The 24,773-nt window shown below is 34.7% G+C and overlaps 2 protein-coding genes across 5 annotated transcripts in view; both read left to right on the top strand.

The window, feature by feature from the left end:
- LOC128859654 (longitudinals lacking protein, isoforms N/O/W/X/Y) overlaps positions 1-10,878 on the top strand; it is a 32,104-nt gene extending 21,226 nt beyond the window's left edge. For all 4 annotated transcript variants that reach the window (XM_054096641.1, XM_054096643.1, XM_054096642.1 and 1 more), the window contains exons 8-9: positions 7,329-7,632; positions 9,473-10,878. In XM_054096641.1, coding sequence (XP_053952616.1) covers positions 7,329-7,632; positions 9,473-9,531 — 363 coding nt within the window. In that variant the 3' untranslated portion in view covers positions 9,532-10,878. The remainder of the gene's footprint in view (positions 1-7,328; positions 7,633-9,472) is intronic.
- A 6,164-nt stretch (positions 10,879-17,042) lies between these two features.
- LOC128859656 (glutaminyl-peptide cyclotransferase-like) lies at positions 17,043-18,672 on the top strand. Its single transcript, XM_054096646.1, has 6 exons — positions 17,043-17,260; positions 17,341-17,444; positions 17,695-17,980; positions 18,044-18,172; positions 18,232-18,439; positions 18,503-18,672. Exons 1-6 carry the CDS (start codon positions 17,177-17,179, stop codon positions 18,646-18,648), a joined length of 957 nt encoding a protein of 318 aa, XP_053952621.1. The 5' UTR covers positions 17,043-17,176; the 3' UTR covers positions 18,649-18,672.
- Positions 18,673-24,773: the final 6,101 nt, after the last annotated feature.

Here is a 24,773-nt window from a genome sequence, read left to right on the forward strand (position 1 = left end):
ATTTGATAGAAGGAAGCCTTGAAAACCTTTTTAACGACTGAATTAGTTAAAATTATAAAATCTGGCACCGATATATCAGTAAAAAGGAAGCACCGTCGTTTACCAGCAATAATTATATACTTCAAAAGCGGGCCTACAAATTACTATATTAATGCTCCAAATTTAGTTCCAATTCTGCATCAAAACTTTTTTGATCAGATTTCATGGAATTTTAGGTTTTTTATTATCTTTTGTTATGTTTAAAACAAAAAACAATTTTTTTAAAGTCTGTGTTAGTTGAAGAAACAAAACAAAATTCTTTTTACAGCGTCCGGCACTCGAAGTGTAATTTATTAAAAATGCCTTAAATTTAGTTTGGAAAATAACTTTTATTCCAGTCAAAGTAAAAAATGTGTGAAAATATATTAATACAAAATTAAGAATCAATTTACTTTTGCTCAATATGACCACCTTTTGCCTTGACTATGGCCTTGAGACGAGCCATAAACGAATCACAAGCTGCCCGAATGTGACTTGCAGGTATTTTGGACCACTCGCGAACAATGCCTTTTTTCAGCGCCTCGACACTGGTGAATCTTTTAGTTCTGATCTTGCTCTCCAAAATGGCCCAAAGAGAATAATCCATCGGATTCGCGTCTGGTGAATTTGAGAGCCATTGTGTGGACATTATGAACTTCGGAACGTTGTTTTTTAGCCATTCTTGGTTCACTTTGTGAACGATGCCGAGTCCTGTTGAAACGTCCATGGCCTGCCACCGAAATGTTTGCCTGACCACGGCTCCAAAGCAACCTCATGAATACTTTACCGATAATATTTCGCAAGTTTGGAAGTTTACGAATTGCTCAATTTGGAAAATTTTCTCGTCAGAAAACACAATTTCGCAAATTGACCGCTTTCGGCCAAGCGATGCAACTCCTTCGCTCTCTCAAGTCTGACTTGTTGCTGCTTTGATGTGAGATCATGCGCCTTTGGGATCGAGGGAAGGCTTGACTTTGAGATATTTTATCAGTTTTTTCGCCATTTGATTGGCACTTTGTCGGGGGTTTCGCTCAAGTCGCTTCCTCACTTTTTGAACCATTTCACGTGATCTTGCAATCTTTTGATGACCACGGTGCTTACAGTATTATTGTTATGAGTAACGGTGCGATAAACAAAAACTTTATTTACTTTAAAGTGCTCGAGCTCACGAACAATCGCTGGTTGTAATTTTCCAGCCAAATATAATGCAATCACACAATTACGTTTGAAATCCATTACTGATTTTCTTTTTTCGCGTTTACTCGTGGCAAAATGCTTTCGCGCGCTTGTAAACAATACTCTGGACTGTCATTTAGCCAACTAACAGACAGCTGATGCCCGGGACAGCCATTCTCTTGTCCCGTTAATCATGTAAGCCATTTTTAATTGTAGTGGGAGCAAATTTCTTTTCTGCATCATACAGTTAATTATTTTTTAATTGTTTTATGAACTTAATTAAAAATCAACAATTAGATAAATATGTTCCGGAAAAAATCGTTTAATAAGTAATATTATAATATAAATTACTGAGATTTCTGGAATTTCAAAAAACCCGGGATCCCGTGTTCTCTGGCATCCCTATTTGGTACCCGTTTTGTAATATTTGATTTGATGTTAGTTTCTTTTTTAGTTTCAGCTAAGTAGATAAGTGGCAACCCTATTCAAAGATATTTCTAATGCAAAGTTTTCTCAAACACTGTTTGATTCATATGTTTGCTGTAGCTATATTGTAGTGTAGTAGTCGTGAATGTATCTTAGGTCCTCCGAGACCATATTTTGAGATGTAGTGAATCCAAAATGAAGTATAACCCATTCCCCTCTTAACAGTAACTATTGCTACCAAATTTGAAATAAAATCGGTTAAGTAGTTTTGGAGTCTTTAGATAACTAATATAACATATACCTATTCATTCAAAAAAGTACCGGGAATTGTTCAATAAAACAAAAAAATAATTGTTTAATTATCAAAGACTCCATTCGAAGCAATATACATAGCCACGCCAACGATTAGTCCAGTCATCTGAGCACCTCTTAAACGCGTTTGAAGAGATCTTCTTCAGCTCCTTCAGTAAATTCTCCTTAATGGACTCTATCGGCGTACGCGAAGTGGATATTTAAGGTTTGAGAAAAGGAAAAAGTCACAAAAGGGCTAAATCCGGTGAATACGGTGGTTGTTCGATGATATTTGTTGAGTTTTTGGTAAAAAAAGTGTTCACAATATGAGCCTTGTGAGACGGTGCGTTATCATGGTGCAAGATCCATGAGTTTTCATCCCACAAATTGGGCCATTTCCAAAGCACATTCTCTCGCATAACTTCCAACTAATATTCTTTCTTTACCGTAGAACCATTTGGAACAAATTCCGAGACTCCGAGTGCGCAACACTGATAATTAAACGATTAAGAAAACGAGTAGCATGACTTTCACTTTTGACCGACTTTGACGTGGTTTTTTGGGTTTTGGCTCATGTGGATAGTGCCAATCAGCCACCTGTTGGCTGGTTTGCATGTCAATCTCATACACCCACATCTCATCACTTGTTATGATGCGAGGGATAAACATTGGGTCCGAATTCACTTGCTCAAGCATGTCTTCAGCCACCTTTTTCCGATGAATTTTTTGAAAGAAATTCAACTCTCTTGGAACCATTCGAGCAGCCACGCGTCTTATTCCCAATTAAAGGTATAAAATGTTGCGAATTCATTCGTGAGACACGCTAAGATCACGAGCTACCTCCCTCAAACTTAAATGGTTTTCCAGCACCATTTCCTTGACTTTGTCGACATTTTCATCCGTTGAAGATGTTGATGGGCGACCAGATCGGGGAAAATTTTCCACGACTTCTCGGCCCTCTGCAAAAGCCTTATACCACTCGTAGACCTGTGGTTTTGATAAAGCACACTCACCATAGGCTTTCTGCAACATTTTCATCGATTCGGGGCACTAAATCCCATTCAAAGCTCCAAATTTAAGACACATTTTTTGCTCGATATTTTTATCCATAGTGAAAATCGCAGAACACACCTGCATTTGACTGATATAATTAAATGCCAAAAATAAGCTAATTGACCTAAACTCTGCGACACTATAGAGGACAATTGTACCAACATTCCGCAAAAAAAAATTTAGACATATGCGTAACGCGCGCTTTTTAAATGAACAATTCTCGGTATTTTTTTGACAGAATATATGTATTAGTATAGGGATGGGCATTGTGGAGGATGATGCTCATTTTTTTTATCAATAAGTAGTATAGCATTTTATTAATGTATGCAGTCACATTTTTAGTTGAATTCCGTAAAAATAGGTGGGTTAATTGTTATTTATAATTGTTTCATACAGCAGCTAATTGCTAATAATTTAGTTGCAAATGATTTAATTGCAATGTGCAATTACTTTTTTAGTCAATCAGCAAGTTGATTGAAAAATTACCCGCTACACGATTTTATTTCGAAGCATATGTACATCCAATGAGGGCAGGTCACTTTTTTCAACAGCTCGGCTCGTTGTCTCCCTTATTGTGAAAATACATTTTTGGCGATCCTGCATACTCAAGTTGTTTGCAAGGCAAAAAAGGAGAAAACTTGTATTTCGGTTCACACAAAATTTTCATTCAATTGAAATGCATTCCCAACTCTTTTCTACACTTTAAATTTAAAAAAATTCTTAATTCTTATTAACTAACTCCACTGTTTTCTGTACGTAGAATACTCCAAGTGGTATCGCTAATGTAGAAGTATATATGTACATTAGGCCGGGTCGATTTGAGGGGATGCAAAAAAATCGCTCATTGCTCTGTGAAAATCATATTCTAGGGATCAAAATAAGAAACTTTGCCGAAGGAACCATACCTCTAAAACGAATTCTGATGTCCCCCAATTTGGGTCAAAGTTGGATTTTTCGTTCGACCCAAATTGGGGGACATCAGAATTCGTTTTAGAGGTATGGTTCCTTCGGCAAAGTTTCTTATTTTGATCCCTAGAATACGATTTTCACAGAGCAATGAGCGATTTTTAAATCGACCCGCCCTAATGTACATTATACACTCCGTTGCAAAAATATAAATATACCATAATTCGTTTATAAAAATACAATTAATATTACAACAGAAACCACATAACACATGGTTTCAAACTTTATACAATTTTTTTTTTAATCATCAAAACTTTGAACGTTTTAACAGAATTATTAGAGTTATTCAGGCATGCAGTTGTATAGCTCATTGAATTTTAGAACAAGTTTCAAGTGGCTACAACATATCGTTCATTTTTTACAATTTTTTTCTCAGACTTGTCGAATTTTTTTATATGGGAGAAAAGGCGTAGCACCGATAAAAAAATGCATACCCAGGGCGAATTGAACAGTTAGTAGCAGTAGAGTAAGAGTAATACATTTGGTTTTTACTTTTGGTCCTTAAAATGTCAAAATCTATAAACAAATATATAAAATTAACTAAAACAAGTTTTGACAATTTAGCGACCAAATAAGTAGAGAAAAATTAAATTAGCTGCTCTACTGATACTACTTACACAGAAAAATTTAAAGAAATTAAAAAAAAAAACATGTATACAAAGCTTGAAACCTTGCGTTGTAAAGGGTGATTTTTTAAGAGCTATAGGAAAGTTAAAAAAAAACACACGTAAAATTCAGAAAAATACATGAAATTTTTATTTAAATCGATAGTACAGTCCATATAATTTAATGTTTGAAGATTATTTCATGCAAATGTTGACCGCGACTGCGCTTCAAATGGTCCATCCTTATTCCAATTTTGACATACTCTTTCCAATGTTTCGGCCGGTATCTCACATATAAATGCTTTAATGTTGCCTTCCAATGCGTGAATTGAAGCAGGCTTATCTGAATAGACATGCGCTTTAACATAGCACCACAAAAAATAATCCAAACGCGTTATATCGCACGATCTGGGTGGCCAATTGACAGGTCCCAAACGTGAAATAAAATGTTCAGCGAACTCGCCTCTCAACAAGTCCATTGTTAAGCGTGCTGTGTGGCATGTGGCACCGTCTTGCTGAAACCACATGTCATGCAAGTCAAGCTCTTGGGCAAGCTATTTTGGGCAAAAAACGGCAACGAATCGATAATTGATGGTCATCATTAACATTGGCCGATACAGCTGCGATATTTTCTTCAGTTCGCACTCTACGTAAGCGTATTGGTGGTTTGATATCCAATAATGTAAATTCGGCTCTAAATTTAGTCACAATAGCTCGAATAGCTGCTTCAGTGGGTCGATTAAATGGAAGAAGCGCGCGATAAACTTTCTTAACAGAACACGCATTTTTATAATAAAATTCAATGATTTGCAAGCGTTGTTCGTTTGTAAGACAATTCATGGTTAAATTATAGACCAAATTTAAGATGTTTGACAGTGAAACAAAACACGACACGTGCGTCAGCTGTTTAAACCAACTGTTTAAAAAGATAACAGCTAAAAAATCACCGTTAGTATGATACAATAAAGAAGGTAGTTCCAAAGCTACTTTTCAATCGCCATATTAACCATCTGATAATTAAACAGATTATGACATTTCGTGTTACCTTGCTAAATGTAAAAAAAATCTCATTTTGAAAATTGAAAAGCTTGAAAATGGAATTGTTGAGAATTTTGAAATTTTGCTATGCTATGTTGAAAAGAGTGGGTAACCGTTAACGCGAAGTTCCTAAATAATATTAGCCAACATTTCAAAGCCATCACTGTACAATCTCGCTGAAATTTCTTCTGTAACGTGTATATATCCACAAAGTTTTTAAAGAGATAAACGATGGTACTGCGGAGGAGCAGATTGAAGACGCTTATATTATTTTGAAAATATCTGTTGTAGCAAATGGAACAGTAAGGAGATGACTATTTTTGTAATCCTAACATACTATATTCAGTCTGTGTCAGAAGAAAAGAACCGGTTTTTTCTTGTAACTTCAAGATATATTTCGTTCTGCTTTTTGCTGCATAATAGTCACACTCAAGGGCTACGACGCCAGTGCTAACTCAAGTTAGTATCGTTCGAAACTTTCCTGTAAACGCAACCAAACAAAAATGAGTGAGAAGTACGCGAAGCGTTTTGAGGCAGTATTTTTATGCATGCATTCGAAAGGACCGAAATTATCTTACGCCAAGGCTGCAAAGTGATTAAAAAATCAAAAAAGTTTGTTGTGATATGGAATCAGCAGTATAAGGTGTGCAAAATTGTTGATGACTTTTCCGAGCGCGGCTTGAAGCGAGTGACGACCAAAAAGCAGGATAAAGTGATCGTCCAACTTTTTAAGCGACACCCTTCTTTGTGACTACGCCAAGCACGATCAGTTCTTTCTAAAAAGGGAATATATGTGAGTATCAACACCATCGAACGACGATTGAAGGAGATGAACATATCCTACCGTCCCACATGGTCAAAACACTACTCTCAGAAAAACACATTGAGAAACAACAAAACAAGAAAATGGGGTCACAGTATTGAACTGGCCTTTCCAGTCTCCAGACGCCAACCCCATTGAAAATGTGTGGGTAACTATGAAAACGTATCTTACCGGAAAGCCAGTCCATGATTTAAAGCAACTCGTTCGTCAAGTTCGCAAAATCTTCCTCTTTGTCGGCGAGCTACGCAGAAAAGCTGGTTCAATGCATGAAGAAGATGCCAGCTATACTCGACAACGATGAAGACTACACGGTTTGTTGAGTATTTGCAACTCGTAGTTTTGTACATACTTTCATGTAAAAAAAAATTTTAATATATAAATCTGATCTAGCTGACCAGCAGTTCCACTCATATGAAGACATAAAAAAATGGCTTGATCCGTGGTTAGCTTCAAAAGATGAACAGTTTTACCGCGATGGTATTCGAGATCTACAAAAAAGATGGGAAAAAGTAGTAGCCAGCGATGGGCAGTACTTTCAATGATTCACTAGTAACTATTGTTTCAGAATAAAGTTGTATTTTCATCAAAAAAAAACAGCGAGAACTTAGTTGCGCACCTAATATTAATATTTTTTGTATTATGTATGTCAATTTCTCGTTGGAAGAGAAGAGATACTTTTAAGGAAAAAAAATTACAGCCTAAAATACAAACTATTCGTTCTTATTAATTATTATTGTGTTCTTAAATAACAAAAAAGAACCACTTTTTTTGTATCATGGTATGAACTGTGGCCTACTTCAAATTGAACAAATTATTAAATTATTCCGTAATTCATATCAATTAATCCCATGATGTTCGGTACTTAAATAACTTCGAGATCCGCAAATTATATTAGATACAAATATATATTTTACTTCATATTTTTCTTTCAGACTTCACGGGAGATCATCACTTTGGAAAATCCTCGTTCTAGTCATTGTCCCGTTATACGGCCCGGGCCGGCACTGGGCTGTAATTTTTGTTGGAACACTATAGATGGACATGGTCGAATTTTGAGGCGCAAAACGAAATACCACTGTCCCGAGTGTCAAACGAATTTATGTATTGTACCATGTTTTCAGGAGTATCACGAGCGTCAAAATAGTGAAGCGGCAAATACTTTATCCGGAAATGACAGCAATAGTAAATCATTCTCAGGTACCACTGGCAGGAGTGGAAGTGGGGGCGGCAATGGAGGTAATAACACTCGCCTCTTTTCCAAAACTGAATCCATTTGAAAGCGTTAATGCTATTAATATATGATATATTTTGAAAGCTATTTATTGTTAAACCGGCAGCACTTGCTCCTGGAAAAATTGTTGTTTGTGAGGAGGGCTTAGGTCACCTTTGACTTTGAGTCAAAGGTGCTAACTATTTAAATACCTCCTCGAAAAAATTAATATATACTTAAGCTCTGTAAGTTCGAATTGAATTCGTATGGAGTGCAAGATATAAATATTTGTATTTACGAAAACAAAAAACGAAATCAAAACTAATGAGGTTATGTACTTGAAGTCACATTTGTACCAGCGAACTAATTGTTGTCACATAAAGACTTGTTGCTGTGCAACCGAGTCAATTTTGGTGTACAACGACACTGAGAATTAAATGTTAGGGGTGCAAATGGATGGCAATAACTTTTTTGTGGGCCTTTTGTACAATACATAAAGGTATGTATATTTGGTAAGCTTAGTGCATAAAATATTTAAGCACTAAGTATTGGTACAAAAGAAAAAAGTAATACTATTTTTCACACATTTTGTCTTTGAATAAACAACTCACTTTGATGTAAGATGTTTTACTTATTAAAAAAAAATAATATTAATAATTAAAAAATGTCTATGTAAGCACACATACATACCTATAAACAGAATTTGTTAATGGCTGCATAAGACGATCTCCAAAAAATTGTTCTTTTGGGATATCTACCTAAGGCAGTATGCAAGAAAACCTGGTAGTTTTGGTGCCATATTGACATTTATTGAAAAGTTAAGCTGTTTCGTGGCATTGGCAAGTTGAATAGTTTTAAATTGTGAACATACAAAGTTTTTATATTATACAGGACTAAATTTTGTATCACAGTTAATGTTTGAGTTTTATAAACAAAGTATGTAAAGAAACAGTTTGGCAGTGTAAAAAAGTAGCTGTGAAAGGTATAAAACGTGTACATAACGATATTGACATTTTGGTGTCCATTTATTCTTTGTCTCGTTTGTGCGTCAAGTTCGTTTTGCTTGTCACCTTTGTATTTCAATACATAGGCGTTCTCGTTGAATTTACAAAGACCAAATATACGTACAACATTCAACCAACGAACAACAAACCAAAAAAAACAAACACAAATACAAATTTATAACTTTTTTGTTTTTCTGGTTTTCGTACATATTTTAACCCAAATTTAAGTCGCTTTTACGACGATACGAGCAAATTAAGTTTTAATTTAAAAAAATTAAAGAATCATAATATTGCATGCATAAGGGTGGCCGTTTCAAAAAAAGAAAAATATTTTGGTACTCGAATAAGACATTTTATAATACAATACAAATCGCTACAGTTTAGAAAACACCTGTAACCGTTTCTGTAAAAAATCGACAAGATTGTTTGATTGGTCGAGAAAAAAGTTTCTGTAAGCTTAATCAACAAAATGTGGAAGAGTGAGAGAAATGATATGCCATCGGCAAGGAATATGTCCATTCGAATCAACAATTATTTGTAGCAACATGTGTAGCAAGGAGGACATGAAAACCAAAATATGTATGCCGAAATTTTAATATTGATAAATGAATATTTTGTGAAATGAAGCAGAGCTATGCTATCATATTTTAAGAAATCAATAAAGTTCCATAGATTACAAAGCTTTTATTATAAAATATTAACTTCTACATACTCGTACATATACATATGTAATATATGTATATATTAATATCAAACTTAATTTAACCTACATTTAACGTATTCAAGTAATAAATTTAATACTAACGTTTTGCACCTCAAAGACATCACAAATACAGAAAAAATTTAATTTAATTTAATTAAGGAGTGTTGTCACCACCTCAAGGGCAAATGAAAATAATGGTTACAGAAACCCTTTCATGAGTGTTCGCACTGAAATGGAATGGAACATGTCAGTTGGCCACCACAGCTGTCGAACAATTCGGCTCATACCTTTACAGAAACACAACAAGTTAGAGTGATGTCATTGCGACTTCAAATCTACAATTTCAATCGAGAATATCGAACAAGTTCAGGTTTACAGAAACGAGCTACTGTTGGCCTTAAGCTTCTCTGCAGGTGTTTAGTCTAATAAGCCTTTCTTTTTTTTTTTCTAGAAATAAAATGTGTTATATTTTAACATAGGTAATTAAAAAGGCAGAAGGCATGGTTTCATACTTCAAAGTCAATATAAACATAATTTGTTTTCATTTATTTTTGACTGGGAATACGCAAATTCGAAGTTTCAGTTAATCGTTCATTACTTTGCAAATGCACTAATGTCCAGTTTTTCATTGTAAGTTGAGTGATGCGAACCACCCTAATAATTAAATACGTAACTACTTTTAATATAGCGAACACAAGCAGAACAAATTATTCAGCGCGCGTTTTAAATAAATTTACATTGGCCATCTAAGACCTACAGTTAACCGATTCCTTGGTTAGCTATTGAAAAATTAGTTCCGTTTAGCTAGAGTTACTATTAAAGTCTTCTTATAGCTACGTATGTATATGTGCATGTAGGTAAATTCATAATTGAATTGATTTTCGACCTTACCGTGCTTACTACTACATATAAAAATTCTTATCAGCATTTCTTGTAAAACAAATGTTGGGCAATTGTGTGCTTGCAAAGCAATTTTGATCGCTTTTTGCGTACTTGTTTTATAAAAATGTTGTGATGAAGGTAAATATGGTTCCATTTAACTGATGAAAAAACCGCGACACACCTAAACTGACATTGACATTCATATGTGTAAGCATGTGTGTTTGCATGTATGCAATAGTTTAGCTTTTAAGAAAATATTTTTTATAAGTTTTCTCTTTTTTATTTTGCATTCATATAATTTTACAATACAAATAAACATGTACAGGATAGATACTATTGCATACATGCATACATACAACTATGCCAGTCAAATTGTTAAGCATAGCCCATATTATACTTAGTTTAAGCAGGGAATTCTTTTTTGTTTTGAGATCTACCTTAAATATAGTTTTTGAAAAATGTGCAATAAATATTGGGAAATTGTTATGCAACAGAACGATTCAAATGCTATTTATTTGTTATATAATTTTACATGCAAATTTAATTTCTACTAATCCAGTCACGTGAATATGTAGTCGAGAACTCAGAAACAGAAACCAAATTTATACAATTCTTAAACAGTCATATACAATAGTTTTTTTACAGTTTAAGTTAAGTTTAAATAAAGAAAAGTAAAATCGAAATTTGTTAATTTTTTCATTGGAAAATGCAATTTTATATTTAGTTGTATATTAAAAACAAAACAAAATACATTTGTAAAATTTGTTACTTGTGGTGTAGTTACATTTCTATGTACACACACACATACATATGTACTTCAATTTGTAGAAAGTACACATTATAGTACATACATACGTATTTACATATATTTGAAATATTTTTTATTGGTCAGCTACTTTAATCTTAAAGTACCTGATTATAACTTTTAAAAACAATTTGTAACACTACTAAAGAACAATATATGACAGGTGATGTCAAATAAAATAAATACAAAAATAGTTTAGCGTGGTTTCTTTTAACAGTCTTTATGGCAGATGTTTTTTTTATATTTAAGAATTGAATTCAATTTTAAAACAAACATTTCTTATATCTTAAAAAGTAAAACAAATAGTAAATAGCAAATTACGTGTTGAAACCGTGTTCTATGAGACCCAGAATCAGTACAAAGACGGAGGTTATGTTCCGAAAACTAATTAAAAGCGTTTTTTTTTATTCTACAGAAACAACTTAATTTTTATTAAAAATATAAATTTATGTTCAACACAAAATATTATTTTAATTTAACACAACTCGAATTTAAAAATTTCTTCATCGTCATTGCTTAGTATAACCAACCGAGAACGTTTGATTTACAGCTTCGTATGCCATTTCTATCAAATCCGCTTCGTCAGCTTCTCCTTCCACCAAAAAATGTGGAACGTCTTCAATAGCCATATTCACAAAACCTTCGCCTCTGATTGATTTAGCAAGTTCTAATATGCCATCTAAAGGAAATTTGTTTTTTACAGCAATTATCAATCCAAATGCTGAGTGCCTTTTCCATTTTCTCAATTATTGGCGCCCGGTGCAAGCTGCACATTTTGCGGATGTCAATGATCCTGCAGCAACAGCAACTGTACTTCTTATTTCTTTTTAATTTTTTTGATAGTCCGGAATGTTTCTTCATTCAAATTAAGTCTTTTTCCAATGTGAGATGCTTTTTCTCCTTTCAAAAGACGATCCAAGATTTGTATCCTTACTTTTAAAATAATAAATTTCCTCTTGAACGTTGATTTTATTTTTCTCGTACATGGCTTGGGACTGAAACTTAATGTTAAAAAGTTATTCTTCTCGACGCAGACTGCCGACCAGCAGCGTGAAACACTTTTGTTTTCAGGCCACGGAGATGAAAAGAAATAATTTCCCCAACACTCACTGAGATAGAAATGTATACACCTCAGTGGCAACACTGTATCTTTGAGACGTCAACCCTCGCCGCGTCTGTAGAAGTACAATTTTACAATTTTCTTATCATGTTAGAGCTAAGCCGGCATCTTATACCGTGTTGAAGGAGACTACCTATACTGGCAATCCAATTAACCGAATTCTTTAATAGCATTTTGAAGGTGTGCAGAAGAAAAATCAAAAGCTGTAAGATTTGGAACGGAATTAAATTTGTTCAGGGTTCTAGAAATCGATGCCTAAGAAGCGTAGTTAGTTCTAACTGGATCCAAATACAAAGTACAATGATTGAATGAAGAGAATTCAAGGTGTAACAAATAATAATCCTTTGGACGCATTCGAGCCTGTAAATAAGGTAGGCATGGTAAGGTATCCAAATAAAGGCTGCGTATTTCAGCTTAGAGCGAGCTTAGGCACTCCAATGGTCGAATAAATAGTATATTTAGATCATCGACATACAGAAGGTAATTAGAGAAGTTAAAAAAAATAGCATATGTCATTAATAAATATTATGATGAGAGGACGACCCAAAATATGATACTTCCCTGATACACCAGAAAAATCAATAAATGTGATAGAGAAACTGAATCAGTAACAACAACACACTTTCGAGAAGGACTCTTCGAATTCTTTAAGATTAAGATTGAACGACTGACTTTGTTGAACGCTTTGAAAAGGTATTCGTAAACAGGGCCGACTTGAAAACGATTATTAAAAGGAGACACAAATTTTTCAGAGCGCAAAGCGATATTTGAGGGCGTTGCCAAAAAAGATTTTTTCTTTGAAAATTTTTTCGAATAATTTTGAAACAATGAAGAGTTGGAAATATGTCAATAATTTGCTATGTAGTTTTTATTCTCGTTATTGAGAGAGATTTCTTAAACATATAATATAGAATTGGCGTGTACACCCTTTTTGGCTGTTTGGCCGAGCTCCTCTTCCTATTTGTGGTGTGCGTCTTGGTGTTGTTCCATAAATGGGGGATCTGCAGTTTCAAGCCGACTCCGAATGGCAGATATATTTTATGAGGAGCTTTTTTCATGGCAGAAATACACTCGGAGGAATGCCAAAAAAAAGACTGATACTTCAAAAATTCCAGCTGAACGTCAAACTACTGGATACACACATAAAATCGAAGGGTATCCATACGAGGTTATGCTAGTAGTAAAGCTGGTTTTTTTCTTGCTATTTACTGGTTTCAATGTCATTGGGGCCTACTCTTTTTGTTGTTTCGATTGTTTGATTATATTCTGATTGAAATTTTGACATTCAAACCAACATTCGCTTTGAATGTGGAGCAACTGTAAGTAAATGTAAAATGTAACGGATCTCGGGTATTCTTTTGCAGGTCGGATGCGAAAGAATACAGCAAGTACAAACACAATCAAATCGCTGAGCGAACTTCGTCGGACAGAGCATTGCCGTCGGCTGATATTCGTCGCAACATTCCGCCCTGTAAAACAGAACCAAAATGATTCTCGCATCAAAAGCGCAAAAATGAATCTCAAAATTTTTTGATTAATTTAAATTATCAATGTTTTAAATATCATGTTTATAATGTGCAAGGCATTTCCGCACCTGAGGCAACGTTTGCAGAGAAGATTTACAGCTGATTTTTTTGACCGCCGACAGCGGAAAAATGAATAGTAAGCTACTCTCGACGAACTTTATTCGTCGCTTTGGTTGTGTACAATCTCATGTACTGCAGTGTGTGTTAATTTTGAAAGAAATCATTCGTCCCTGCAAGTTCGCTCAGCCTACTTTATATGGAGGCCATAAGAAAATAATTGGTGAACGCTCGGACTAAGGTAAACAAGTTGTAAGATATTTCCCTCACAACTTCGAGCGTCGTGTTGCTTATATTGCATGTAGCGTAGCTTTGTTGGAACCACAGCTCGAATATATCGATGTTGGTCGAAATTTCGTTTACATCGTTCTACACCGCGGAACATTGACGAAAACGTATACCTAAGAAAATTTCCATTTTAAAAGTGCTGTTCGTGTTGAAAACACTGTAATTCGATTGTTTGAGATTTGGAAAAGCTATTTCATATTATATCTATATCTATTACTGCGAAGTTACCCAAGCGACCGGTACTCCTATGTTAAACATCATGGATACAGGAGTACCACAAGGCAGCATATTGGGATCATTGTTGTATATAATTTACACATATGACATTCCCTAACCAAATGACGACAGCATGATTGCTATCTTCGCCGACGACACAGTATTAATTACGTCTAATAGGAACATAAATGTCGCTTCATCAAAGTTACAAAATTTAATTGACACAATGTTGACTTGGTTCGCAAAATGGGGAATCCAATCCACGTAATTTATACCAATCGCAAACATAACCATCGTACGCTAACAATTAATAACACAGTCATCACTCAAAACGCAAAGCTAAATACCTGGGCATGATCATTGACGCAAAACTGACCTGGAAGGACCATATAATTCAAAAAAGGAACAAAGTGAAAAACAGATTCAGACAACTGCTCCAAACGGTTGTTTCCAATGGATGTAATGGCTATTCTTGAATGGCTTCGGGTTGCTCTTCAGCCCAAATACGGCAATTTTGCTTATTGACGTAGCTATTAAGCCAAAAATGGCCCTCATCGCTGTACATCATAAGTTTGCCTGAGCGCGCGATGAGCACTTTTCACTTTCGTAAGAATAGAATTGTAAACGTTGTTGAGGCGAAAGACTTGATGAAATGTCAATGAATACTGAAAAAATGTATATTTTAGTTTGATAGTATTCACGTGTGCTTTGTCAAAAAAACCCGAATGGAAAAAAGAACCTCCAACCAGATCACCCTTTGCTTTACACTTCCATTCAGATCACGTAAAAACTCACCAATCAATGTATATGTAACTAGAAGTACATATACATGTATACACACATATAAACTATAATACCTATTTTGTACATAAACACATTTTTGTACGGATGAGTAAATTTGACTCATTCTATACAAGGAAGTAAATTAGGTGAATACTAATGTTCTTCGAACAAATGGTTACCAACAAAACCAAGCAGCTGTTAAAACTTAAACTAATATTTTGTTTTTAAAGCTTGCACATACATAGGTATGAAGTAAATTAATTCGCAGGCACTTTCTCCAACAAAGTAAGAGTTATCTGTTTCTGATTTCTGGAACAAAGACCTACATACATACATACATATGTGAAATATTTGCGCATTAGAGAGGGTCTTCATACATCGGGAATGCGGAATTTTTTACGAAATGTCAATACTCTCCATACACTTTATTACTCTTTACTTTAACATAAATTTTTTTTTGCTTGTACATTAAAATCCTTAAATCTTAAAAAAATAATAATAATTTTTATGTTGGATATCTTTATTTTGCCCTTTTACCCACTTACATATGTACATACTATTACACATATGCAGGGTTTTCCAAGAGAAATCTCTGGTTGAAGCCAAATCATAATTGAGTATTTCATTGCTCAGGTAAGATTAAGATAGATAGAGTTCAGTCGGTGGCCCCAGAGGCACAATCTGATATTCAGGAAAGATTATCCCAAATCAAACTCAATATTTCCTGAAGTCACTCTGATCTTTTGGATCTTCGATTACCTCTTCCAGCGGGACTGGTATTAATTTTGTCGCCACCTGGCGGCCATATGACCACAAGCCAGTACCCCGTTAGTATTTCCGTGATAAACTGCATTTTTCTTTTTGAGAACCTTAGTAAATTCCGTGTTATTCACTCAAAGTAGCAGACCATACATAGGGAAATTTAAACTTCCAATTTTGAATGGAAACGCTTTACTTTTAAAAACGTTTCGACCTAGAATTTGCACCTTAGATACATATTTTACTTTTTAATACGAACATTTTCAAAAAGTCTTCCACTACGGTCGTTTGGTATATGAAAATCAACATGTTTTTAAATGAGACTCTATCTCTATAATCGTATTTGAAATGTACATTTTTAATAGGCTTTTAAAATGGCTGTTTGTTCATTGATCTGAACACCCCTGTTCGCTTTATGTGAACAATTTAGCCACAGTAGAAATATAAATGTTTGCCTGCATGTACATATGTACGTATGTATGAAGTAAGTTGCACTTGCGTTTCTCCCAAACAAATTCTTCTACATAAAAGTTTTAGTAAAACACGTAAACGAACGTAGTCCCAGGCCAAACTCGGTCTTGTCTCCAATTTTGTTTAGGGCTGGACAATATCTCTTTCATTCAAGTGTTTTATGTGGATGGCGATATTCCTTAAGAAATAAGATTATTTACAAACTTAGAAACAAACTGTATCCATTTAAATTTTCAAAGAAAAAAATTACTTTTCTAATAATTACTTTTGATGATAAAGTAAATATTCATATGTACACACAGGGCGGTCAACACATAATCGGACAGATACTGATTAATTAGCGCTATAAAGCTTCACCTAAACAGTCAATGGGAATAAACAGTGTGACAACTCATGCCACCATTTAAAAACTTGCCCTGCGAAATGAAATTTTCATCGCGTTTTAGAACTCAAAACACATAATTGCACATTTGCTAGGTTCGGTTTTCCAGTGTTGTTTAATGTTTAATTGTTGTAGGTTTTAAAACTAAGTTTAACTTGAATATTCAAATCAGAGTTAAACTTGCACTAAAAACTGGCTCTTTGTAATCAAATAACTTATTGTTTTTCAGCGAATATTTTTACTTCGCATATTTCACCGGCAAACAGCTACCCTAATGTTCGTACTAAGTGTAAAAAATGAGAGACTTAATTTGGGAACCATATCGGTGTTATGTCGCTCCAAAAGCTAGTGTATTTTGGTTTAACATTTTACAGATCTTTTTTCTCCAATTTAAAGCTTCATTCGCTAATGCTGGAATCAAAGACGGTTTGGTACTCTTATTTTCAGTTACATTTAGTATTTCCAACTCGGCGAGCGCGTATGCTGTGAGCGGAACATTTTCTTTGCGACTATAAAACAATTTTACGGCAAAAAGCATATTTTTTTTTACTGTGGTGTTAAGCATTGGAACACAATGCTCAGGGTTGTGTTAACTGCTGGTCTTGCCATTCAGTTGCTAATATTAAATGTTTTCGCTGCGGATAACATACTCGCACAAGTCGGTTGAATAAGTATTAATAATTTGATTTGTATACATATGTTCATACATATTTCAAATAAATTAACGTTTCTGTGCAGTTTCCAGATAACAATCAACATTTCAATCGCACTCTGGCCGCCATAATGCGTCCCAGAGTTGTGAGTACGGTTGGTCATACCGAAGTGAAAGATTTCATAAAGAGGTAACTGCTACAGCCAGCCCTGAGCAGATTCTTACATTCAATTTAATACTACATACAAGTATGTATGCATACATACATATGTATATTTCCTGTTTCGTATTTTCAAACATTCCAATATGTTAATGCACATAAAATTGAAAAATCCGCCAACACATACATACATACAAACATACATACATACATACATACATATGGTTATAGTTGTACATGCAAACATATGACTGATTTAAATTAATACAATATTTCTCAGTGAACTGAAAACACTCGGCTTTAACGTGGAACTAGACGAATTTACGCAAAAGGTTCCGATATTGGGTAACGTCACTTTCACTAATATTATCGGCGTTTTAAATCCCACCGCCCACGATTTCCTGGCGCTGTCTTGTCATTATGATAGCAAGTATTTCAAAGATGATCCCGGTTTTGTGGCTGCTATAGATTCAGCGGTGCCGTGTGCTATATTATTAAATACCGCCAAGACTTTGTCGAAGTTTTTTCAAGGAAAATTTAAAGCCCGCAGAGATATTGGATTGATGGTTGGGTTTATGTATACTTATAGCATTTGAGAGAATCTAACAAAATGTTCAATACATTCTTAGTTGATATTCTTCGATGGTGAAGAGGCTATCAAGGAGTGGTCAGAAACGGATTCTTTATATGGCTCACGGCACTTGGCAAATAAACTGTCCAATATACGTTCTGGTTCGCGCCGCAATATTGACCGAATTGTAAGTGAAACGATGTGAAGTGAAATGTTGTTTTTATATCTTTTTTTATTTTATTTTAGGAAGTTTTGGTGCTACTCGATTTGATCGGCGCCGCTAATACTAAATTTTATAGTTTTTATCCGAATACTTATGGCTTACATCACACATTGTCAGAAATCGAGCTGTCTTTGTCAGCAGCTGGTCAACTCGAGGGTCGCAATTTAATATTTATGAAACGACCAACTTCCGGGTTGGTCGATGACGATCACAAGCCTTTCCTGCAACGAAGTACGACATATGACTTTTTGTATTTTTATTTGTATATTAACCGTTTCATTTCATTTTTTCCAGATGTTCCAGTTTTACATCTTATACCGAGAGAATTTCCACCACAATGGCACACGCCAAACGATAATGCAGCAAATTTGCATTGGCCATCAATTCGCAATTTTAATAAAATTTTCCGTGCTTTTGTTTATGAATATTTACAGCGATAATAAATATAATACATAAAATTTTAATTTTCGACTCACTTTTTGTACTCACATACATACATATATATATATATATAATTGGCGCGTACACTTCTGTTAGGTGCTTGGCCGAGCTCTTCCTCCTATTTGTGGTGTGCATGTTGATGTTGTTCCACAAATGGAGGGACCTACAGTTTTAAGCCGACTCCGAATGGCAGATATTTTTATGAGGAGCTTTTTCATGGCAGAAATACACTCGGAGGTTTGCCATTGCCTGCCGAGGGGCGACCGCTATTAGAAAAATGTTTTTATTAATTTTGCTTTCACCGAGATTCGAACCAACGATCTCTCTGTGAATTCCGAATGGTAATCACGCACCAACCCATTCGGCTACGGCGGCTACATACATACATATGTACATATATATATGTACGTATTCAAATGTAAACTTTTAAAATTGTTAATGATATAAATATTTTAATTTAAACTTTGGATTTTTTAACTTTGCCAGCAAAAATAACATCTGGGATGTGTTAAAAATTTATTTAATGTATGGCTAAGCCCTTAAAAGGTGGTTCGGCGCTTTTTGCTGCCACACAGTCAATTCTACATTCAATGTTTTGTGCACTACCGTTGAAAATCTAGTAATCAGCTGAAACGGTGATGTCAATTGGCTCCTAGAAGCTACGATTTGACTTCACTGGACAAATTTATGGATAAATATTATTCCAACCATATATAGATGATTATAGAGTTGAGCCAGGGATTGAAATTGCTCCCCTATTTCCTAGTTTTAATGGTTGCTCTTGCTACTGCTCTGAACTTGAACAAATGAGTAGCGGAGCAGGTAGCGCAAAACGGGGAATTAATTTTTTTCCTCCGTTCCAAGTCACGTTTCGTTACTACTAGTAACTCAGAGCAGTAGTCAAAAAAATTTTAGGTGCTTTCTGTAGTTGGAGTAGTAATAAAGAGCTTGGAATCTGCCTGGGCGCTACTTGCGAAATTATTTATGTGTACTCTAGCTACCGCTACTGCTCTCGCTTCTGTTGCTCTGCTATTATTCTCTGCTGTTTGAGTAGTTTTCGGTTTTGTTCTGTTAGATGCATTTGTGTGCTATTTTTCGGGGATTTTTCTTTGCGAATTTGAACAGGCAGGGGAGTGATAATGCGACAACAACAAAGAAACTGGAAAATACAGGCTAGCGGCACTGGAAACCCCTGAAGAACTCTCTGGGTTGTACAAATGATGGTGATGTTACCTACCTCAAATATATTAAAATGGAAAAAGGTTCAAAATCGCTGAATTTTCGGCCAGCGCATCCGAAAAAGTAAAAATTTAGATTTCTGTTGTCTGTCTGTACTTTCAAAAGAGAGCCTTTCTTTGAGGTAAATATTAATCACTGAATGTATTCTTGGAAATATCCAGCTTGTTTTCATTAACATATGTATTTTTGCTGCTTGCTCAATATTTAATAGCTTCCACCATTAAACATACTAAAATTACGAAAAAAAAGAAAATCAAATAATATTCTGAAGTAGAAATATCCCTTTGTTAGTAGGGTACATTTATATGTACATATGTATAGTATTTATATATGTATGTATGTATGATCTATGATTTCACATAGAATGTGATATAGAGCTATATTCCAAATTAAATACACATATAGATAAATAAATCGTTAAAAAAATAGTCAAGATATCAAAATATTAGGCATCATGTACGGAATTTTATTTTTGTAACATAAAACTTTGAAGGATTCAGAACTATTAAAAATATAATTTTAAGCTATTTTCAACCAAACCTACAAACTACAGTATACTGATATACACATAGTAGAAAAAGTCTGCGTTCACCTATGCAAATATTCTTTGCATTAGAAAAAGTTCAAAACAATAAATATTTCAGAAATTTTTTTAATGAGTTTAATTTAGTTCACTTAAACGTAACTATCACACATATTTCGCTACCAATAACAAAATCAAATTTAAAATGAGATCACATAAAATTAAAAAGGCCATTCAAACTAAACGGAAAAAGTTTGCGTTCACTTCAATAATAATAAAATAAAAGGCTTAAGATCATAGAAATGTTTTAAAATTAATAGCTAGTTGGATATCCACGCCTTTTTATGACTTCTAGAAGGCGTCTTTTCATTGATCCAACTAGTTTGGCTGTTATTTCTGGACTTATGGTTTCCCATTCCTCTTTAAGCGCGTTCTTAAGCATTTCCTTGCTAGTTATTGTACGCTCTCGTATTTTTTTTTCTAGAACGTCCCATAAGTGCTCAATGGGGTTAAGGTCAGGTGATTGTGGGGGTGTGCGAAGTTGTTTTGGAACATTATACAACAACCACAACCTAACAATCTCTGCTGTGTGTTTCGGGTCGTTGTCCTTTTGGAAAACAAATCTTTCACCGAGTTCCAGTTTGATTGCACTTTCTCTCAAATTCGTTTTTAAAATATCGAGATAATCATGTATGTTCATTATCGACTCAATAAACAGTATATTTCCAATGCCCGAACTAGCCATACACCCCCATATCATGGCACCCCCTCCCCCATGCTTTACCGTAGGTACCAGATTTTGCTTTCCAAGTGCCGCTCCGTTTTTCCTCCAAATAATTTTACGACCTTTTATCCCGATAATGCAAAACTTGCTCTCATCTGAAAAAATCACACTATTCCAAAACACAGGTGGCTTGTTTACGTATTCCTTGGCGAAAGCCATCCCCTTAAGTCGATTTACTCGCGATATGAAGGGTTTTTTTCGGGCCACTCTGCCGTGAAATCCGATTCTTTTTCGAATTTTTCTTACTGTATCTGGATGTACTTTCTTTGGGTATTTTACTTCTATGTCTTTTGAAATTTAGCTTGCTGTTACTCGTGAATTAGACTTCACAAGACTAGTTATGTTGCGTTCTTCTCTTTCCTTCAGTTTTTTTGGACGCCCAGAACGAGGCTTAGACTCCAAACAATTCGTTTGCTTGAAGTTGTTTATCACTCTTTGGACCGAGGAGTATTGCCTCCCAACAATTTTCGCGATTTCACGATAGCTCTTACTATTTTGCCACAAACTTACAATGATTTTCCTTTCACCAAAATCTATTTCTTTTCACCTTTGGTCCATAGTAACAAAAAATGTATTTCTAATATCAATTTTTCCCTCTTTAGATTTGTTCTTAACCGCGTCAACTACTTGAATGATTTAAAATTAAATTTAACGTAATTGCCATGCAAATAATCGTCACTATTCGAAATGAACGCACACTTTTTCTGCTCAGCCTATTTAAGTAACTATACTACAATCCCGTTATCTGAACACGACGCAGCTCAAACTCCAAAAAAGTTTGTTCATACCCTCTACGAATACTTTTCTTTGAAATAAGTGAAAAGAAATAACTGAGAGTTTTAAGATAAACACGTTAAATTATTTTAATACTTTATAACAGTGGGTGAACGCAGACTTTTTCTACCATGTGTATGTATGTACCTAATATTTTCAGTGTACCTCCGCAAACACGCATGCAAAATAAATCTAAAAAATCAAAAATGAACGCTCAAAATAGCAGCTACGGGAATAGTACCAGCCCAGCAGAAGCGAGAGCAGTAGAGGTAGTTGTAATACACATAGATAATTTCCCAAGTAGCGCTCCGGCTAATTCCAAGTTTTTTGCTACTACCCAAGGCGAATTTATTACAGGTGACAGCAAACACATATAAGTAAAACCCTACATGTATTTGTTGTTGCGTTTGGTGCAAGCATCATGTCAAAATCAGCTGTTCATTTGTAGTGTGATTTACTTGTGAAACAGAAATAGTCACAAAATAAAAAGTCGCTACATTTCCAGAGTTCATTGAAGATTTCGTGTGTAGCTTATGTGCAAGGTGGATTTATTATGTGTGAATTGTAAGTTCTTGTGGATATGAAAGAAATCATTTTAGTTTGCGGTATTTTAATTATTAATACATACTTATTTCAGAATTTGCCACGGGCTTGCATAAGGAGAAATTGAATGTGGAGAGTGAAGTTTGGACGCGGAAAAGCTCAAAATAGAGAAACATAACGCAAAAAAACTTCGAAACACTTAAAAATTCTGGATAACAATTTTGTAACATGCTTGTGATTCATTTTATATAATTCAACTTTATTGATTTTATAGCCTGTATTTAGACCATAAGTTCATGATCATTGAAAAATTGATCTAAAAAATTATAAAAAGTTAATATTATTTATAATATTCTAAACGTATTTACTACATATATATATGCTGTAAAAAATAACAAAGTCCAAAATAAATTTTTGAACATATAAATGATACCTTACCTACAGTGACATTCAAACTCTTCCAAAGCTTGCGATTAGTGGAGCTCATATCGCACACTATAGCTACGACCGGATAGCCTGCATTTCGAAGTGCCAAAATTATGGAAAACAAAATGTCTTTCGTCATTTGACAATCAAAATTATAATATACGGGCTGCTTCCACGACTTTCGTAAGCCACGTGCCATCACTACTTGAACGTAGTTTGCGGGCTTTCGAACGTGGTCTCCTGCCTGCTCATATTCATATGATTCGACGACTTTCATTTCATCGAAAGCGAGAACACAAATTTTGTCATCATCACTAAGTTCAGACAATTGTGTCATGGAATCAATTGAAGCAGTTAGGAGACCCTCGCTTATATCAATTTTGCGATACCAGCGCTGTAGTGTAGTCTCGTGAGGAAGCGGAAATCCCTTGTCATACAAATGGTTGTATGCCCGCGGTCCCGCTGCGTGCAAGCATATGGCGCTTGATATGTCTTCCCATGACCACTTCACCTTTCGATCTATAATAAATATATTAGTATAAAATGTTTTTTTGAAAATTAAAAATGAGACATACCGGGGAAAACTATTTTCCGAATTTGGCCTGCGGTAAAAATTCTTTTAAAATTATTGACTACTGCATTCGCTTCCTCCAATTGGATTCTTAAGACCTTCGTCTCTGCTTTCAATCGCCGCATTTCCTTTTTGAGCTCGGAAATTTCTAACCTCATTGAGGAACCCACTGCAAAACTAGAGGCACATTTGAAAATTGTTATGTTTTAAATTGTCAACGAATAAACGTTGCTTTTGTTCACTTACTCCGTTTGAGTTTCACTCTCCTTAACCGACACTTTACTTACGGGTAAAGAAATAGGCAACCTAATAATACTAATTAATATATAATATTACGTTATAAAATTAATTAAATCATAATTTTATACATATTTATATGGCGTCTCAAAATTTTGTTCAACGTTGGGTATTTTTTCTACCATCGCGAAATCGGACCTGCATTTCAATCATTTATTTATAATTTTTTCTTTTTTTTAACATCTACACTTACTGTGTTTCCATCAAAATACCGGAATCAGGTATTTGCCACTTCAAACTAGTCCTATACAAATCATTAAAATTTACACTTCTTATAAACTAAAAGATCACCACTTACCCTAATTGGTCAAAATCTTCCACTGGAATCGGTAGCATGTCATTTGACGTACTTACGCGAAGGGGTGCAGGTTTGGGAATGGCTTTTGGCAACAATCGTACGGTTTGTCCCGTGTGGGCAATATCCGCCTGGGCAAAATGGTCTACACATATAACGTCCTTCCATCGTAGATCCATTTCACACGAATTGATCCATTGTTGCCGTTTTCCTTCCTCAGCGGGAACTGAAAAAAAAGGTCCTTCGCCCTTTTTAACCACTTTTCCACATATTTTGCACTTTCTCATTTTGGTACAATAAGTATATATAATATTATGTTAATATTGATATCAATTTAAATTTAAAAATTGCAACGTACAATCGCAAATGTAAACATACGAATGTAAACATACCAATACATACAAAGAAAGCATATCATTTTGACGTAAGTCATACCTACGGCGAAATTTTCAGCTGGGTGAATGCTGTCACCTTATTAAATCCACCTTGCTACTACCTTAACTACAGAGAGCACTGAAAATTTGTTTTGACTATTACTCGTAGCAAAATAATTGAACGCGCGTTTTGGGCACCTGATCTACTACTCATCTGTTCAAGTTCAGAGCAGTGGCGAGAGCAGAGTAATGTTTTCGTTGATATTGCTGCTACGAAGTAGTTAATTCAAACACTGGT

This window comes from Anastrepha ludens, chromosome 4 (assembly GCF_028408465.1).
Source record: "Anastrepha ludens isolate Willacy chromosome 4, idAnaLude1.1, whole genome shotgun sequence".
Classification (NCBI taxonomy): Eukaryota; Metazoa; Arthropoda; class Insecta; order Diptera; family Tephritidae; genus Anastrepha; species Anastrepha ludens.

What these genes read in the sequence shown, in the direction of transcription:
- LOC128859656 (XM_054096646.1), top strand. Translation starts at nt 17,177, where the DNA reads ATGCTCAGGGTTGTGTTAACTGCTGGTCTTGCCATTCAGTTGCTAATA. An exon ending in CGGATAACATACTCGCACAA is followed by an intron (nt 17,261 to 17,340) that starts GTCGGTTGAATA and finishes GTTTCTGTGCAG; the next exon opens with TTTCCAGATAACAATCAACA. An exon ending in GCCGCAATATTGACCGAATT is followed by an intron (nt 18,173 to 18,231) that starts GTAAGTGAAACG and finishes ATTTTATTTTAG; the next exon opens with GAAGTTTTGGTGCTACTCGA.